The 20,943-nt window shown below is 27.3% G+C and overlaps 1 protein-coding gene across 12 annotated transcripts in view; it reads right to left on the bottom strand.

Annotated features, from left to right (window-relative positions):
• Positions 1-3,617: 3,617 nt before the first annotated feature.
• LOC126899250 (uncharacterized) overlaps positions 3,618-20,943 on the bottom strand; it is a 66,074-nt gene continuing 48,748 nt past the window's right edge. For 10 of the 12 annotated variants that reach the window (XM_050673924.1, XM_050673935.1, XM_050673936.1 and 7 more), the window contains 14 exons: positions 19,985-19,999; positions 19,513-19,527; positions 18,292-18,306; positions 16,531-16,554; positions 16,230-16,253; positions 14,362-14,388; positions 14,150-14,164; positions 13,814-13,828; positions 11,148-11,162; positions 10,597-10,623; positions 6,166-6,189; positions 5,143-5,166; positions 4,978-4,999; positions 3,620-3,809 (listed from right to left, as the gene is read on the bottom strand). In XM_050673924.1, coding sequence (XP_050529881.1) covers positions 4,979-4,999; positions 5,143-5,166; positions 6,166-6,189; positions 10,597-10,623; positions 11,148-11,162; positions 13,814-13,828; positions 14,150-14,164; positions 14,362-14,388; positions 16,230-16,253; positions 16,531-16,554; positions 18,292-18,306; positions 19,513-19,527; positions 19,985-19,999 — 261 coding nt within the window. In that variant the 3' untranslated portion in view covers positions 3,620-3,809; position 4,978. Of the gene's footprint in view, positions 3,810-4,977; positions 5,000-5,142; positions 5,167-6,165; positions 6,190-10,596; positions 10,624-11,147; positions 11,163-13,813; positions 13,829-14,149; positions 14,165-14,361; positions 14,389-16,229; positions 16,254-16,530; positions 16,555-18,291; positions 18,307-19,512; positions 19,528-19,984; positions 20,000-20,943 lie in introns of all 12 variants that reach the window. The other 2 variants (XM_050673927.1, XM_050673925.1) reach the window with 2 other exon arrangements.

Here is a 20,943-nt window from a genome sequence, read left to right as displayed (position 1 = left end):
GACCCATTATTTAGTTTTTTGAGATGGTCAGTATGCCTTTAACAAACTTCATAACTAAGTTTGAAACACCGGCAGCTTTCCGTTCTTCAATGTTTGTAATGATATCACGAATTTGATTTCGTTGCATTAATGTACGATCAAGAGAGATACGGATAGAGTTATTGGTAGGAGATAAACGCAGCTTGTGCTCATTTTTTATACAATAAATATATCAGGCGGCTCATGTCAAGTAACTTTTAGTGGACGAGGTTTGTTAGATTTTTGACCTAGTCTGGAGACTAAAGCTTGATCAATGTTAGGAGTTATATCGTGTAATACAGATTTAATTATCGATATATCGTTCACGTTATTTACATGAGGTTCCGGAACATTAAAAATAATTAAATTACGTGACCTTGACTGTGTATCAATTATAAAAATAGTCTCTTCTGAGGATAAGTTTGAGGATTTGTTGTTCGATTAATGATTTTCCGAAATGTTTACTCTGTTTTCAAGCACTTAAGTTCGACTGCCCAAATCACGCAGTTGGTTTGAAACTACATCTAATTTGTTGTTTAATTCGGAAAAGGATAAATCATGTTTAGAAACCAATTTTTTTATATCATTTACAGCCAATAGAATGCTTTTAATTTTAGATGTGTAATTAGTATCTAAGTGATCTGCAATTGATTTAGGGGTAGGAGATTTCCTGTTTCTAAGTCTTGCACACTCACAATTAGAACACAGCCACGAAGCACTACGCGTTTTAAGATTTTTGTCAGTTAGACCTGAGATATTCGAGCAAGCAATGTGAAATGGATTAGAACATCTGGAGCATTTAATACAATCAGAGCCGGTCAATGTAACACTTCACTTTGAACAATTCATATTATATTTTGTTACCTTTTTTGATTTTCTTTAAATTCTTTTTATATTATACTATATTTTTACTAATAATATTTTTGATGAATTCCCTATAGACGATATCGATATTCTTAAATTTTACTCTGAACTTGTCAAAATATAATTATAAGAATATGTCTATCTATATTCAAAATATAATTGACAAGACTGTGGTGGCACAGCGTTTCTCAGCGTAAAGCCTTGGCTGGCGCGGACACAGTTAACCTCGTTAATATATATTAAATATTATTTCAATACACCTTTTGCTATCCTTTATGCCAACTGCCTACACGTTACCGAGAGGTAATTGGTATAGTCCTTTGTGGCTGGCGGGTAGACATGCAGAGGATATTTCCAAGATGTCGTTTCCTACCTTACGAACTATACAATTTATAATGAACTCTGCTCGGACTACTAGCTCTAGAATTGGCTTGTCGACGGATATAGCGCACTTCAAAAATATTCTCTTTATAAATTTAGTACTACTCTGTACCTCAACTGCCTACACGTTACCGGAAGGTAATTGGCATAGTCCCTTATGTAATGAATCAAAATAGAAGTTTCGAGACTATCCGAGAAACTTCTAGAATAATCTTTACACAAATAATTATCAATTTTAAATACTTTTCTGACCGACTATTATTTTATTACTTTTTACAAATACATCGTTCATTTGGAGCGATGTTTACATTAATGTCCATCTTTTTAATTACCATAAGCGTATCTGTGGCGCCGAACAGACGGCAAGATTAAATAGTTAAATTTTTAAGAAAAACTAGCCTCCCTTCATTACCTTACCAACTAATTTAATATAAAAGGGCTAGTAAAATTAGCACAGACACTCTCTTTCCATTTTATCTCTCTCGCATACTCTCACTTTCATTTTCACTTATTATTCCCCCATAATCTTACACTTTCATATTAAAAGTTAATAATGTAAAATTCACGTTACTTTTGTTAATTTTAATTATAAGACTTATATATATTTGTCAAAATAATTAATACAAGTTATAGAAATAAACTCAGTATGTTGCCCCTCATATCTGTATTTTTATTTATTTAAATTAACTTAAAATATCGACATCAACAAGGAACATCACAATTCACCATCTATCTACGAATCCATTTGGACATCAAGGTAAGTGTAGTCTTAAGACATGCACTATATTCATGTAATATTAAGAAATAGGACAGAGTGGATAAGAGGTAGGATTAAGATGATATGAATGAATCTAATACAATTCAAATAACTTATAATCCCTTTCCTACTATCTCTATCTTATCGCCTCCCCCCTTTTTTATTTTTATTACACTTATGACTAGCGAGTAAACTGGCAAAGGATATTACTACTAAGACTAATTAATTCTAATTACAAATTACGCTTCTTCACTCTTTTCAGTACATTGAAGACTGTCCAGAAATGAAGGGCACAATAATATTTAAAATTTACATAAAATAAAAACTATATTTATTTCTTATAAGGACATTATGCAACAGTAAAAATAAATAAAACTTATTTGTAGTTAAAATATTGATAAATCATCTAAAACAATGTTCACCATTCAGGATGTTATATAAAAAAAAACTGTCGTAGGGACAAAATATTTACTTATACTGACGTAGATTCCATGTAAAAGGATATTGAACATGAGCTGCCAGCGTCGTCAGAGAGGGTTGAGAGAGAGATGATAGAGAGCCCCCGATTTTACGAGAAAAATGGCTTTTTATATGCCGGATGAAGTAAGCCAGCGATCACTATTGAAATTCCTGAGATGTTGGATAATTATTTGTGATTGGTTAATTGTGATAGAAACCCTGATGTAAGCGTACTTAATGAATTGTAGGAGACTAGTTTGAAACAGGTGTTAACAAAATGGTTATTTTGTTTACCCTAAAATGGAAACATTCCTTAGATTATTTTTGCTTTATTCATATATATGTGATATTTAGTACATGTGTTAATAATTACACTCACCTCTCTCACGATAGTTTAACGTTGGCGCGTGATTCTCTGCCGGCGTTTTTTGATAAGAAACAACACTTTCATTGAAGATCGATTTGAATTGAATCGATCCTATCGAAGCGAACGTACTGCATCAGAAGTGAGTACGTGTGTGCCCCACAGTTAAAAGCAGAGGCAGGTAATTGGTGGGATACCATATGCTGCTTGAACCCCACAGTGCTCAGCAAGGCAAGCGACAATCCCTATGGGAGTTTGTAATGTGGAAGAGCCAGCTAGCCCGTTGACTCGACTCAAGGCTCACAAAGTTCGAGTTGGTTGACCTAATCATAGGGCTTATGTGCAGTGACTACCGGGTTCACGCAAGAGTGAGCGCCTGAGGTCAATGGAAGATCTGCTAGAAGTGGTTAGCGACTTGGACGTAGAGAATTTTGCTCTGGAACGGTGGCCCGAAGAAAATAAGTATTCCACGGAAGAGAATAACTTCAAATGGGCAAATAAGAAACAGCCACCGGAGAAAGAAAAAATTTAATATAATATTATAGTTATATATAATCATGTTTTTAAGTTTATTTACATTTTGACTACAATTTACTATAACTTATGTAAAATAATAATTTCGAAGATTGTAATTTTAATCACTACTATCAATTTTTACATACATTTTTCTTGTTCACATTACAAATAAATATTTTTAATTTTGATTAATATTTTTAGTTTCTATGTTTTTCAACTTTTTTTTACTTATAAATATAATAATGAAACTATTTTTATTAATTTATAAATCATTTTGCAATTTTTATTAACCCATTTTATTGAACAATAATCACAATTATTAATTAATTTAGAAAGTTTTACATAACACAAAATAATAAAATATTAAAATTTTAAATTATCTTCTTGAAACCAAAATGTAAAAAAAATTTTTCAATCATAATTATTTTTCTTCCTTGAAAAATCGTATCTCTGTAATTTAATTTTATATTATCAATATTTTTGTGTATTACAGGTTCAGTGAAAATTCAACTTTTTTAAAATCTAAATAATAATGTTTAAAAATAAAAAATAATGGATTGAAATCAATCTCAACTTTATTATCTAAATTTTTTTTTTTAATTATTTTAAAATTTATATAGATTAATTTATCTAAAGTATTTAAATTAAAGCTGATTAAAATTGTTATTGACAACTCAACGTATTTAATAAAATTGTTGATATTAATAAAAAGCTATATTTATTTCAAAGTTTATTAGTTACATAAAATCTCACATAAATAGATGTTTTTAAGAGGTAAATAAAGAGAAAGTTGGCTCTAGATTTGTTAAAACTGTCATGGATTATTGTATTATTTATAATATTAACAGATATGACCATGTCTTTCGTTTAGTGCTCACTTTTCGAACTCTTTTCTATATAATTACAACTTCAAAGATAAAAACATGGATATATCTAGGGATGTATCTTTTCATAAAATAAAATTTTTGAAAATGTATTATTTTTCTTGAAATTTATAGGGTACTTAAAACTCTAAATTCTGAAACAGTCCTCCATTTATTATTAAAACAACGTAACAAATATTTTATTTTCAAAAGTTTTAATTCGTCGAATTTTATCTAATTCGGATTGTTAGAATTGGATCAATTACTATTTAAGTGTTAAAATTTATTTTACTCCTTTGAAAATAATTATTTTTAATAATGGGTATCAAATAAAATATCTAATAAAATTAGAATAACTAAATTGATGCAAAAATATGAATTTGCTACCAAATTTTTTCTTAAAATCAATTAAAAAAATTGGCATTCCTGATTTTTTTTTTTATATTTTTAGTAAATTTAAAACAAAAACATTTTTTTAATAAATGAAAAAAAATATTTCTGATAATTTTCTCATAGTCCTAAAGTGTATTAAGGTATAATAATTATACACTATCATTATTTAAAAAAGACAACCCAAAGTATTTATTAGATTAGAAGTTATTAAAATAGAACTAATTTCTATTACAATGGATTATAATAAATTTTATCAGTATTCTTTAATTTTATTGCTAATAACACTGCGCCTTAATATATACCCAGTCTATATGTTAAAATACTTTTAACAAACATAAAAATATTCTGTGTTTTTTTAATACCTTATTTTTCACCAGCATCAGACTAAAATTAAAAATTATGATCACATTATTTTATAAAAAATAAATTTTGATTTTGGATATTAAAAAAGTACTATTACAATGTACAACACGTGTAAAAAATATTATTCCGAATAACAACATTAATTCGTTTTATAGGATTTTTACCTCATCTGAAGACGTGTCGTGAACCTAGGAAAATATTTTAAGACTTTATAAATTGAATTACATAAAATACAAAGGTTTTCAATAACTAGGTTAATTACTGTATTATACAATTTAATAGGCCGGATATAGAAATCTTAGGCCACCTACATTTTATCGATCAATTAACTGGTAAAAACTAATATCTTTGTATATTGAATCATGAGCTATAGATAATTTATTGATTTTAGTTAATTTTAATTGTTCTTCTAAAAATAAATTATTTTGATAGCTTAAAATTTTTTTTATCAACCCCAATTCATAGCGTCTCATCATGATAATATCGGTTTCTAAGCGGTGCAATCTGAGCCTGATTATATGTATTCATTATAATAAAACTGTTTAGTTTTGATTTTATGATTTATATAATCAAAGTTTAGTTTACAAAACAATAATTTTTTTGTCTTTTAAAAAATCTTTACAATCAATTAATTAGTTTTATAAATGAAGATGCACTATAATATGAAAAGAAATTTTCACTGATAAGTTCATTATCAGATTAAGGCCATCATTTCAAATCGGGGGGCCTAGCTATTGGCTTACAAAGGAATAATCTTTATTATTATATAGATATTTAAAATTTCTTGTTTACTTCATAGAACACTAATTTTTTTAATAATTTAAAAAAATTTGTATGTATAAAAATAAATTATATAATGTGTTACTGAACCTTACTAATATGACAAGTTTGTTTAACTAGACGGAGGATAATATAATATAACAGTATGTTGCAATCAAATTCAAACATTTATTACTCATCGTAAGAATTTTAACTTATTTATAAAAATGTTATTATTTTACTTATTTATTAAAAAAGTCATTAAACTAATGACAGCAATCTTTATCAATCCTTCACCCTCCAAATGATACTAAAATGGATGCTATTAAGTAGTTTTGTAAGAACTAATAAAGGTAACCAGAATAAGCAATTTTAATCATTTTAATTGGTCATAATAAAAATAAAATAAAATTTATAATAAAGCTTACATTCTTTTTAGAAGATTTAGAAATCTGAAATTTAAATAAAATGTTAAATTAAAATACACATACTTATTGGAAATAAAACTACAGTGATTGATAATATCTACATGTATAATATAACTTAAATAAAGAAATAATATACAGGTAGTGCATATGATGTTGTCTTATCAATAGATAATTGATCAAAAAGTACTAAACATTATTAAGCAATAATTGAATAGCGGTTTATCAAGTATATGTATAATTTATTTATTTATTTATTATAATTTCAAACGGGCGATGCCCAATAACAATTTTACATAGCCTACAGATAAGCACAATGATTTGGTATTATGAGTATAGTACAATAAATTAGCGTAATAAATTATTTAAGTATACATTAAAAGAGATAACAGAATTACAAATAAAAATATCAATATTATGAGTATTTACAAGTCGCATACATCTTATTAAAGGGGAATTATTATTATGTATAGTTCGCCGAAACGGAGTATAAAAAGATCCGTTTGTCTGGTTGTATGGCTGGGGACTACAAACATTAATCTAGACAATAAAGTTGGACAATCAATAAAATCATTTATTAATTTAAAAATAAAGTTTATATCAAATTTAACCCTTCTATCTTTTAAGGAGTCAAGCTTAAATTGTAATAGTATTGGTAGATATGATGAATGGGTAGGACGTAAAATATTGCATTTATGGCATAGTATTCTTAAAAAACGATTTTGGATAGATTCAATAGATTTAATAGGGCCATTAGTATAAGAAGACCATACTACAGAGTTGTAATCAAACACAGGTTGAACAAATGCACAGTATAGAGATTTAAGAGCAAGTGGGTTATCAAAATCTTTTCAGCTACGCATTAAAAATCCTAACATTGAGGAAGCCTTATTTTGCATATAAACATAATGTTCGTGAAAAGAGAGAGTGGGATCAAAATTAACTCCTAAATCTTTGACATGATCAACACGGGCTAACTCAATACCGTTAAGATAATATTTATGAAGTAATGAAGATCGTTTTCTAGAGAAAGTAATAACTTTACATTTTGACACATTTAAAGGTAATTTGTTTAAGTTGCACCAATTATTAAAATTATTAAGATCATCTTAAAGAAGATTAGCATCTTCTGGAGACCGAATAATACGAAATAATTTAATATCATCAGCAAAAAGTAGAACGTTTGAATTGATAGGGCGAAAATCATTAACAAAGATATTAAAAAGAAGGGGAGCCAAGTGAGAACCTTGAGGCACACCAGAAGTAACATCATATAAAAAAGAATTTAAATTTTTAAATTTTACATCCTGTTTTTTATCGGATAGAAAAGATATAAGCCAAGAGTAAAAAGGATTAAGTAGCCCTACATGGTATAATTTGGTAGCAAGTATGCTATGATCAACTTTTTCAAAAGCTTTTGAATAATCAGTATATATGACATCAACTTGAGAATTTAAATTAAATGCATCCATTATATACTGTTGAAAAATTAGGAGATTGGTAGTAGTAGTCCTACCAGACATAAATCCATGTTGTTCCTCATTTATTGCACACTTTAATATTGGAAATACTTTTTTATATACAATGCTTTCAAAGATTTTTGGAATGATAGATGTAATTGAAATGGGACGATAGTTATTTACAATGTTTGAATCCCCATTTTTAAAAACAGGAGAAATATAAGAAGTTTTCCAGTAGTTAGGAAAAATGCCATCAGCTAAGGATTTATTGTATAGATACAATACAGGAACGGACAAAACAAATTTGCATTACGTAAAAAATATATTTGAAATGTTATCAGGACCGGAACAAGTTTTTTTATTTATTTTACAAAGTGCAGTATAAACATCACTAAGTGTCAGTATACACGTATTTAGATCAATAGAGGGTGTACTATGAGTTTCTAACATGATATGTGAGTTTGATGAACGATTAAAGTTATCTGAAAAATATTTAGCGAAACAATTTGTTAAATCTTCACCACCAGAAATAATTTTATCATTATACAACATAGAGCTGGGGAGTGAGTGATTAGATCGTTTATTTTTAATAAATTTCCAAAATAGTTCAGGGTTACTAGTAACTGAGTTTTGTGTTTTTATTATATAATTTGTATAATTTGTATAATCAGTATTGTTTTGTAATTTACATTGAGCGCGCAAATTAGAAAATTTATTATTATTTATCTGAGTTGGGAATTGTTTATAAATTTTATGAGCAATTTTTTTGTTATATATTAATTTTTTTAAGTTATTACTAAACCACAGAGGGTGTTTACTTGAATGTATAGTTTTAAGTGGACAGAATTTATTAATTATTATGAATATATTATAAAAAACTTTGACTGCTTCATTTATATTAAGACTATTAAATATGCCATTCCAGTCTTACGAAGCAATACTGGACCTGATATTATCATAGTTGCAATTAAAAAAATCATAAATTTGTTCAGAGTAAGATAAACATTCTACAGGAGAAATAGCTAATTCAATTTTCAAAGTAGGGTGGTACATGGAATCAAGTGGTAGAAGTGGACATAGTTCGGATTTTACATTAACATTATAAATATTAGAAAAAACAAGATCAAGTAGTGATCCAGAACGGTTATAAATTAAATTATATTGCATTAAGTTTAGATAAGATAAGCTAGCTAAGATATTAGATTCAAGATCACTCAAGTGTGATAAGCTGGGAACAATGGTGCCATTAATCGACTGCCAATTTATTCTAGAAAGATTGTAGTCTCCCAAAATAAAATATTTACAATTATTATTGTTAGTTAATAAAAGATCAAGAGTATTAGTATGAATATTATAAACATTAATATCAGATGTGGGAGGTATATAAACTCCTCCAAGAATCAAAGAAAATGACTTAAAATTAATATTTACATATAATTGCTCAATAGAGTTATTCAAGAGAGATATTCTATGACATGAAACTAGTTTTTGACTGCTATTAGAACGCCACAACCTCTCATCATAGCACCACGGGTACTACAGTGGTCACATCAAAAAATAGAATATCGTGTACAAAGTCCAAGTTCGGCATCAGCAACATCATTAGAAAGCCAGGTTTCGGTTAATACAATAACATCATAATCACAGAGAGCAACATTGCGGATAAACAAATCTAATTTAGTATTAATACCGCGAATTTTCTGGTAGTAGATAGATAATTCCGCTAAAGTCGTCGATTTGCCTGACCGTTTTTTGAAATAGTCGGACAATTTTTAACAAATTTTATGAACAAATCAGTCTCACCAGCGGCTTTACGTAATTTCAATTCGGCATTTACTGAAGAATATTGTTTACGTTGTTGGAGAGTTTGATCCGATGAAAACCGAATATTTTTTAATTTTTCTAGATTACTCAGCTCACGTTTAGTTTTCAAAATTTGAAAAACATCGGAAGGTGAAGGTAAAATTAATCTGATAGGACGAGGCTTATTCGAGATCTTTCCCAAGCGGTGAGCAGATATAGGTTTAATTGAGACATTCATATTGACAACACATTTCCTCAATGTAGTCATTATGATTTTGTTGATCGGAGACAGATGTAGAAACTTCAGGTACATTAAATAATATAATGTTTCGAGCCCTATACTGCCGATCCATGAACTCAGAAAACAAGTTTTCTTGATTTGAAGAGGTCTGAGTACATTCAGAAGAAAGTTTTGTTTCAAGTAACTGAACTCTCTCTTTTAATAAATTATTTTCTTCTGTTAAAGAAATTAGCTTATTGCTTAACAAGACAATTTTAGTTTCTAAAGAAAGAAAATTAGTGCCTTGAGATTTAATAGTTTCCTGACATGCATTTACAGATTTTATAATTTGATTTTGAGAGTGTTTAAGTTCATTAAACATCTCAATAAGTTGATTAAGTTTTTCAGTAGTTCCACCATTAATAGTAATCGAAGACGACGTTGGTGATTTTTTCATATTTTGTTTATTGTATAGAGATTTAAAATAATAACTATAAGAAAGTGTATATATTTATAACATGAATAAGTTATTATGAAACACAAGTCTAATCACTATGAATGACTGTACTATACTACATAATACCTCTGATATTATGAAAACCAAATTAATGTATAATTTTTACTTGGAATCAAAACGTAATCGATGATCGAATATAAAATATTATATGAATAAAATTGTTTGAAATTATTTTTTCTATCGCATTATCAAACTAACATTAGTTTTTTTTTTTTGTGGCTCTATCTAACCAATTTTTTTTAATTCAAATAGGTTTTTTCACTATGAAGAATTGAAAAATAAACTTTTATCTATACTGTATGTTATTTTAGAGTTATTTTAATCAAATAATTTTTCCTTTAATGAAAATTTAAAATATTCAATAGTTTCCAAGATCACCACTATAAAAATTGATTTCTAAATATAAAGTAGTGTAGTTAAATTATATTTCTTACCTTTTTCAATAATTCCAGAACTCGTTTCTAAAAAAGTTATTATAATAATATTATTTTAGAATAAATTACTAATTTATACATAGAGCTCATTATTTTGACATATAAATGTACTAGATGTATTTACTGATACATTTCATTATTATTATAATATGTTTATATGACTTGTACGTACTACAATATCTGAACTTATTATGAATGAAAATAAATAATGTTTTAGGATAAAATTAAATTTGTTTGCAATTATGGTTTTGTGTCTCAGTTTTGAGAAATTATCGACTTTAGAAAAGAGGTTTAAGGCTTTGGTGCTTAGAAATATAATACATGAATATTAATGATTTAATTAAATAAATAAATAATTTATTATCTTATTTTGTCTAACTATTATTTGATATATTTTTTTAAATTAAACTAATATTGTTTAACCTTCTCTCTAGAAGCTATGATTTATGCAAGTGAGAACAGAAATGCCTACATAATTTAATCAACGTATACATAAAATATCAAGCTCCAATTAAAACTTAAATTAATATTAAAATAAAAATGACACATACTTTACCAATTAAGCTCTAAATCAAATAATTCATAAAATAATATAATATTTCAAATTAAAGTTATAATTTAAAAATTTTATTTAGATAATAATGAAATAACGGTATATAAAAGCCGTCTACTAGGAATAATGATTCATAAATGTTATTTTTGCATAAATGTGAATAAAGAGTACAATTTTAACTCAGTGAAAGTTTTATAATGTAGATATATTAGCTTATGAGAGTCTTACGAAAAATTAACTTGTTTTAACTAGTATACAGATTGATTAAAATTTAGTAGGACACTCATTTTCTTAAAGAACATTTTTTTATTTTTGTAAATGGCAAATATATAAAGTTTAAAAACTCGATAATTATATGTAATTAAATAATTTTTTTTTATCTTTTAAAGAATAAAAATTCTTAAATATTATTTACTTAAATAGGAATTCCAATTTTTAACTTGATAATATGATAGGAAAAAAAATTATAAACAATTTTATTCTTACAATTTTTTATTATATTATAATTTTACTAATTATAATATTTTCAAGAAAAAAATTAAGGTTCTGGTTTAAGAAAAATTAATTTAAGATTTTTTAACCCTGAAAGAATGAAAAAAACGTTTTACCACATCTAATTATTGAGATTCAAAAACCAAAAAATTTTAAATGTTCATTAATTAATGAAAATAAGTGTCTAACCACATTTTGATGACTCTGTCTACTTCGTATTTATTCACTTGTAAACATTTTATTTTTTTTTAGTTTTTTCACTATTCTTACCAATAGGTGATATAGAATTCGTAATAGATAAATCTGAAGTATTATGGATAATCTCCAAAATATGTAAAATTGTACCAAATAACTCCTAATCTATTTTAATGACACATTTTTACTTAATAATAAATATAGTTTAAAAAAACACGCTTTTAAAGTACATTGAACTAAAAAGTTAAAAATAAGCTTAAAACAATAATGAACGAAAAATACTAGTATTATTGTGATAAAAGCATCGGGCGCTCAATATACAAAAAATATGACACAAAGCACCCACGCTTTTATCACAATAATACTAGTATTTTTCGTTCATTATTGTTTTAAGCTTATTTTAAAAATTATTTTTAATTTTTTAGTTCGATGTACTTTAAAAGGGTGTTATTTTAGTTTTTTTAAACTATATTTATTTTTCACTTTTTAGTTTCATGTTATGATAGTAGTTACTATCAATATCATGGTTGTAATGGGTAACGGGAAATCAGGGTTCGATTCCGGGGAGGTAGCTGAGAAACGGCTCCCACATCCAAAGAAAGCAGCACCGTTCAGGTTAGCGTAACTATTGAGCTTTGGCCCCATACTGAAATATTTATTTGGAAAAAACTCGCGTAATTGTGCATCATTACTTTGTTTCCCAAAAATAACTGCTTATTAGTTGGGACACCAAAAATGTGGGTAAAAATGTTCATAACCAATATGTCAACAGAATTTATTAAACTTCTAAAAACCTTGGTGCTTTAAATAAACACAAAAATGTTTAAATACAAAACTCAAAACGCAGTTATATAGAACTTAATTTTTTTATATTAGTTGTTCTTATTTGTACAATAGAATTGTAGTAAAAACAAATATTCATTAATATGAATTATTTAGAAATTAATTCGATTTTATAGATTATTTTATTCGTATGTTAATATATTGAAGAAATTAAAAAGAAAATTATAACGCTATATATTTATATATTTTATACGAATTGGACAAAATTAAAATAATCTTCGTATATCGCGGCACTTTCGTAGGCGGTTTCCGGCAAGATTCTCGGGTGTCGAAAAGTTAGCAGCGTTAATGGCGACGGTACGCGGATGCGGATCGGTTCGGTCGTGCGGCACGCCAGGAGCCGGTGGCGTACATCATCGACGTTGACACTTTGACACCGGGAAGAAGATTCAACGTATCATTTGCGGCGGGTCATCGTCGGCCGTGCGGCACTTGCTGGACTTTACAACGTGGCGTATGGTCACTTATACTATTAGTAGGGCGACGGCTGATAAAGGTAGTACGAGTGACGGGGCCGTGTCTCAATAAAAATTTATTTACATATATATATATAATTGATGACGCGGGTTGGAAAATATTATTTTCGATGACTGTAGAGCGGGGTGGGGTGAATGCGTTACGACAGTCTAGTCTTGTGCGCGTGGAAAGTTACAAACATCCCACAACTCACAACAAACATACAAGTGAAACTAATATAAGCGTGTTAAAAAGATGAATTTTAATTTACATATTTAAAACTTAGACAATATGAATTTTATGAATGTGTTAATATGAATGCTTTCATGGATTGTCTTGTTGCTTGAAGTGCTTGAGGATATATCCATGTTTTCAGTTGGTTTCTGACGTTTCGGACTCATTGCAGAGGCCATCTTCAGAGTGATGGATTCTGCAATGAGTCCGAAACGTCAGAAACCAACTGAAAACATGGATATATCCTCAAGCACTTCAAGCAATATGAATTTTATTTTGCTTGAAGAAATTTCTAATATGTGAAAAATGTTTGTTTTACATTATGAAAATAGTTTTTAAAAATATTTAAATATAATTTAGCTTTTGGACTTTTTAATACATTTTTTTCAATTAGGTTTAAGTTTATTTGTTTTTAATATATTATTAGTTTTAAACTATACATACCGAATCTTTGAGACACTAAAATAAAAAAATTCGAGAATTATATGTGGGAACAACTAAGGATAATACTATTTTGAAAATTACAATTTTATATTTATATTGTTATTTACTTATTAAACTATAATTAATTCATTATTGTAATTAATGATTTTAAATATATTTATAATATTTAAAATATTTTGTCAATATGAAACTTAACCCATTCATGCATAAAGATTTGATCAAGCAGAACGCCTCACTTTTTACACTTAAACATTGACAAGATAATACCAATTTAAGTGATAATAACAATTAATAATATTTTTAATTTAGTTATATACTATAAGCCAACAAACTCACAAGATCTAATAGAGTCTACAATAAAACAAAAGGATTTTATTAATAGAATAAAAATAAAATATACAATTAATGTTAAAAAAAAATAAAAATAAATACGAATTATTTTTAAAGTGGATTTTGATATTTAATGCTTTTACATTGATAATTCATAATTTATTTAATTGTTAGTATACATAAAAATGTATCTTATTAACTATTAAAGTGTTTCAAACCTTTTCTAAGTGCGTCATTTCACTTGGCTAAATAAAAGTTACAAGTAAATTATTATATTTTTTAATAAATAACATTTGTCATTATACAACATTAATCATTAGTGAATTAGGTAAATCATTGGTAATAATGAAATGTTATTGCATTAAAACTCCTTTATTGCTTAAAATATATTATGTTATAATAAAATGTGAAAGATTTTTTTTTTTGAGATACTTTTTTGATATAGGCTTTATTTTAGATCAATTAATGTAATGTAAGAAATTTATATATTTGATGATCATGAAATTGTGTTGCAAATGTGTTAAAATAAAAAGATCAGCACATAAATTAATTAATGTTAGTTTCAGTGCTTAATATCTTAACAAGATGTATTTTTTGATCTTTTGACTTATCGTTGGACAATAATATTCCAGATATGAACAGACACAAACAAAAGTCACATCATAGTAAAACTAATACCTTCCTAGTTAGTTCAGTTGGTGGCGTTCATCTCCGACGTTGTCACTGTGACAACGGGAAGGAGACTCAACGTATCATTTGCGGGGAGTCGACCGTGCAGCACTTGTTGGACTTTGCGCTGTGGCATAGGCACGCGGTGCGAGTCAGTAAAACTACCAAGTACCCATAGTATGGCGACAGCCAAAAAGGTGATGCGGATCTCAGTGTACTGTGTACCACGAATCGACGCAGGGTCGTGTCAAATACCCCGTCAAGAAACAGGTCTACTTGAAGGCTAGTTGGATAAACGCGCAGAGCGGATAGAATATAGGTCATGTTTAATTATTATAACCGCGTATTGGAGTGAAAGTCGTAAAACTTACGCTGTTCGATAAGTGTTCTAGGGGTTGAGTACGTGTATTCCAATTCCATTGGTTCCTCTGCTGTTTCATTGCTACTAATTTGGATGATGTTGCCTTACTGTGTTATTATTTCTGCTGTTAATGTCGAAGGCGATGTCTCCTCCACGTTTGATGGGAGGGGTGGTGGTGTCGTCTCTGTTGGCACCAGTAAAGTGGGTGAGTAGTCGGTACGTGCTTTGCGGTTGGGTGTTAATATAATGAGTGTTCGATAAGCGGTGTGCATCCCACTGTACCAATAAAAAAAAAAAGAAACGCAGCGTAGTTTTTCACTATCTGTGCTAATAATTCACGCGTATGTGGGTCGCCTGCTACATCTAATTTTGCCAGATCTATTGTGGGGAGTGTGAATCGCGCTTGCTTTCCAGTTAGTACGATGGTTTGCGCCCAGATGAATTGTACATGCAGCATAATCCCAAGTAACTTTCTGATCCATCAGGAAGTCATGCCCTGGAAGTACGTCATAGTACAGATTATCGAAGATCTCGGTCACAAAATTAATTGTCAGATCTGCGATGTTCGCGGTAAAAGTAGCGGTGCTGGCGGTGGGTGTTGTGTGGACGTCTGCTAGTCCAACCACGTGTGTGAGTCCAATGTGCACAATTCAATATTTATGGGCTATTGTAAAGGTGTATATTACTTTTGCGCTTGTGAGTCAAGTAATGGCGTCACAAAGCCGTCGTTAAAATTAAGTTACACGTCGGGAGTTGTGAATTTATCTATTGTGTGTAATAAAAGTTAGTTGTTCGTGCTCCTCTACATAATAACTATATCCTTAATAGTGTTAATATTATTGTAAAATAAATATTTTTTTACTTTTGTACTTGTTTGAATTTTTTAATTAGTTGTATAATTAAATAGCACGAAACATTAAAAAAAATAATAATAAATAATACAATTTCTTTTTTATTTTAAAAATAAAATAAACACGAACCGTTTATATAGATTACAAAGATATAGATTATATATGTAGATCATATTAATTTTTTAATTTTAATTACTATACGTACCCCATCTGTTGATATTTTATGATTCTGAAAAAAAAAATTTTGTAAGCAATAATTATTTAAATTTTAATTGTAAATAACTAAACATCTGATAAATCGTCATTGATTAATTTTCAACTTTTAATTAGACAAGAGTAATTATAAAAATTCAGGAAATTTAATTGTTATTGCGTTAAGAATTGTATTCTTTAAAAATAAATTTTTTCAAATTTCAAAATTACAGAATATCAGTATATTTTGTTATACTTGAAATTTTACAAATTTTTGCTTAAAAAAAATTATAAAAATTGTTCATCATGCTTACTTCTTTTAGAGATATTTCAATAGCCTTAAATCAAAACATTTAATTAAAAAGTGAATGAATGAAATTAAAAAATGGAACTTAGGGTCTAAAACAATTAGGCGGCGTTATCTGAGATCATTAGAATAATCGTATATTATTAATAATTATAAAGTAATCAGAGAATTACTCTACATGGAATTCATGGTTTATAATTATTTTACCGAGACCAGGATTGTTACGTTTTATACATTGAGTGTTAGAGACATTAAAAATTTCTAAATTTACATTGGTCTTATGGGACGCTTTAAAACTCTTTACTTGAGTTTTGCAGCGACTAACGTCGTAGAACACAAAAAAAATCAAGTATGACCCGGGTTTTTCTTGTTTACGACAAAGTAGCGTGAAGCCGTATATTGGTTCTCTTTAGAAAAATAGTCACAAACAAAAAAAAAGAATAAGATGACAATATATTTAATATGTATTTAAAAAAATCGACAGCGATTCGGTAAGGCGCAATAATCGACGACACGGAGGTGCGAAGATGACTTACTTATTGCGGTGGGTATTCGACTCTTGGCATTTATTGGACTTTAAACCACGACAATAACGCGTGTGTGTAACGGTCCGGTTTATAGTTGAGCGGTGGCTGAGGAGGAGCGGACACGACCGCGGGGTGTCAAACGGTTGGCAACGCCGTGGCCGTGTCAGTTTTAAAGAGGATTTTTTTTAACATATATTAATAACACTGTTATGCTGTGGATTAGAAGTCTTTGAGGTCCAAACAGGATTGTTTTAACTGTTTGTTTGTATTATAATATTAAAGTTTTCATAAATTAACAACGAATTATTTATAAAATATTTAGAAATATGGTTTTTTTATTTGACTAAATATCTTCATAGCAATTCAATCGTTAGTTATTTTTTTCTTTTTGTCTCTTTCTGTGTTATAAAAGTTGTGAACTAAAGGTATATTTTCTCTTACGATTAAATGAGATTACACTGGTGTCAACTACATTTTTTAATCCGTAGATCTAATCTTATATATTCTACAAAACCTCCGACGAAGCATACGATTCCGTCACACAGGTTTTTATAAAAAACAAATTACAAGAAACATACTATGAATGATGAAATAAACAAAATACACTAATGATAGGGAAAAAAATGTGTTAATATACGTGATGCCTTCGAACGTAAAACGTGTGCTAAAAACTAAAATAATATCATTTTTTGACAATTAAAACAACAATTAAAAATCAACTATCAAATATATTCCATAAACGATATAGACGCATTGTAGAAATTTTAATTTGATTGAATGAAGAACTCAGTACGTTATTGAATCATAAAGTCCCGGTATGTCTCACACACGAATAAATAATTGTCTATTAATAAGGCACTATGCTTGTTTTATATTTTAAGGGGCTTAGCACTTAGAACATTTTCCTAGAATTATGCATTACATAAAATTAATATATTAATTTTAAATTCCATAAATCGAATGCTGTATCAGCTAAATATTATATTAGATAAAATAAAATCACTGAAACTGATACTTAGTAACTAAAGTTGTGTTAAAATTAAGAAAATTAAAGACACTAAAAATTTTAAGAAAATAAATATTTTAACAAATTGATAGTGTTTGAAAATGTTCAAAAAAAAAACAAAAAAATCTAACGTGAATTATTAAAATTTTTAATTTAGTATGAGTGATTTGATATTATTTTGCAATTATAACTTTGTTATAATCATATTATAATTTAAAGTTTTATCGGTACATACCTCATTTAATTTATTCTAAAATAATTAAAATAAACAAAAAAATTATATATAATAATATTTATTAAGACTGTTACTATATTGTTATAATATACTATACTATACTATTATATACTTTTACTATATTTATCAAAACCCACTCAGTTAAAAATAATTTCACTAATAAAAGAATCCACCATGTCACAATAATTTTTTTTTTTACATATATTTCTTGAGTATTTTTTCGATTCATCCTTTATATCTTATAGAGTGACAGCTATAATTTTATAAATTATAAAATGTGTATTTATCTAGAATATAAAATAACTGTTTAAGAAAAGAAATTTTTGATACCAATTTTTGGACTAGTACTCATAAATTCTTAAGAGTTATTATTATTTTAAAGTATAGAATGAAGTATGTGCTTTTTTAACATTAAACATTTCTCAGTCAGAATCTCCCTTCCAACTAAGTGCAAAAATATAAATAACCAGTTGATAAGTTATTTTCTATTTTATATGCTAGTTAATTTGTATGTATCTATTGGTTAATCTTTGTTGAAAAATCAATTATTAATTGCTTTCAATAGGAGACATATTATTATTTTCTAAGAAATGCGTTTTACTTTTTAAAGTAGGCAATTTCATGTCCACTTTTATATATTCAAGTGATTTTTTTAGTATAATTCGTAATTGTGATGTGGAGAGGCCAAATAATTCAAAAAAATTATTAATCATTACACATTAAAAATATTGTTAATGGAAAATTAAAAAAAAAACTTCTGATAAATAAATATGTATTATATATAAAAAGTCAATTTTTTTTATTTATTAATTTTGTAATAATTAATCATTATTTATTTAAAATTTAATTGATTCTACATAGAAAAATATTTTATTAACTATTTATTATAGGTTGAAAAAAAGTAAACTTTTAACGATTGTCTTATTTGTCGATAACAGAATAAATTAATTAAAATTGATGTGTTAATTAATAAATTAAATTGTTAAATTTATTTATGTATTAATATAGTTTTGTCAAAATGTTATTTAATTTGTTTAATTAAATTGATTTATTAATGTTTAACGTCCTCTAAGCCATTACTTATGCCAAAAGGAACAGAAAAATCTACAATATTAAGTGCAATGGATTAATGTATCAGATAATATATTAATTAAAATATTAATTATATATCAAATAGCAATCTATTGTAAAATTTTGTATAAAAATAAAAATGACACATACTTTACCATCCTGACTCTGAAACAAATAATATAATAAAACAATATTTTAATGTCAAACATAAGTTATAATTTAAAACTTAAATCAAAGTAAGAATGAATTATCATCAAAAATTATTTTTTATTTTTAATTACTTCACCAATATAGGAAAGTAAACTTTAGTCAGAAAATTTTAACTAATGTAGTTATAGAAGTTTGAACAAAAGAGTCTTACAAAAAATTAATTGAGGTTTTTGATTTGTAACTGATAAATCTGAAGTATTAAGTAAGTAGAATAATTCTAAAAAAATTTAGCAACTCATTATGTTAAATGGCGTCTAATCTATTAAAATTACTCGGATTTATTGATTATAAAGACGAGAAATATACAATTCTTTAAATAATTTTTTTAAACCATCTTAGAATTTATCTGTCAGATTTTTTACCAATTGTGCATGTGTTTATTTATTTTTAATTGCTTTCAAATAATACTTACCAACTCTGTGAGACACTAAAACAATTTAAAAATTAAATCGAAGAACAACGTAGGATAATTTTAATTCCAATATTATCACACTAACTAATATTAAAGAATTAAAAGTACCTCTAGTTATTTAGTTTATATTGTGTTATCCTTTAATTTTATAATGTCAATATACCAAATGTTTCCATTATAGTATAGTTGTTAATCATAGAATTAAAATAATTAGTTATTGTAACTATGACTTAAAATGTATATTTTATCAATATAAAACTTAACAAACTGTTAGGGGCTTGTTTAATAGTTGAGGACCTTGGTTAAAACCAAGAATCGGAAGCTACCCAACGTCTGTCCAAATATCGTCCCTATCTCCTTAAATGAATTTTAATTACCTGAAGGAGACACAGGCAATCGTGTGCCTTAGTTACAGGGGATAGATTATTAAATAAAATTAGACTATTGTTTTACGTAAACGATAAAGTAAAGTTATATTTTAGATGTTCAGTAAATATAAGTTATATGTAATATACAATACGTCTGACCTGAATCCTAGTACAGTTGGTTAGTAGGTATATCCAAGACGGAGTTGGTTGGCTATGATGACAATTGGCGATAGACGGGTCGTTAAATAAAACAAGTTAAGTTATAAATAATATAAATAAGACGAAAGTGATAGTATTGAAAACTATGTCTATAACGGCCACTCAAACACAACAGCCCTTTGTTAGTTCGACGTCAGTAGCTCCGGGCTATAGACAAGTAGAATTGTCACATCAGCATCTCCCTCTATGCCAATTAATATGTATTACGAATTAAATAAATAGAAATAAAACGTGTGTAATATAAGTGGTAAGAACATAGTAATAAATGTTCTTACAAAACCAATATATGGGGTTAGTATGATATGTTCAAACCCCTTATATTTACAATTAATAATATTTTTAATTTTATTATTTATTATAAGTCATCAAACT

This window comes from Daktulosphaira vitifoliae, unplaced genomic scaffold (genome assembly GCF_025091365.1).
Source record: "Daktulosphaira vitifoliae isolate Bord-2020 unplaced genomic scaffold, ASM2509136v1 Scaffold_2, whole genome shotgun sequence".
In the NCBI taxonomy this organism is placed as follows: domain Eukaryota; kingdom Metazoa; phylum Arthropoda; class Insecta; order Hemiptera; family Phylloxeridae; genus Daktulosphaira; species Daktulosphaira vitifoliae.
The sequence above is the reverse complement of the archived record's forward strand: the minus strand, read 5'-3'. Positions and strand labels throughout refer to the sequence as shown.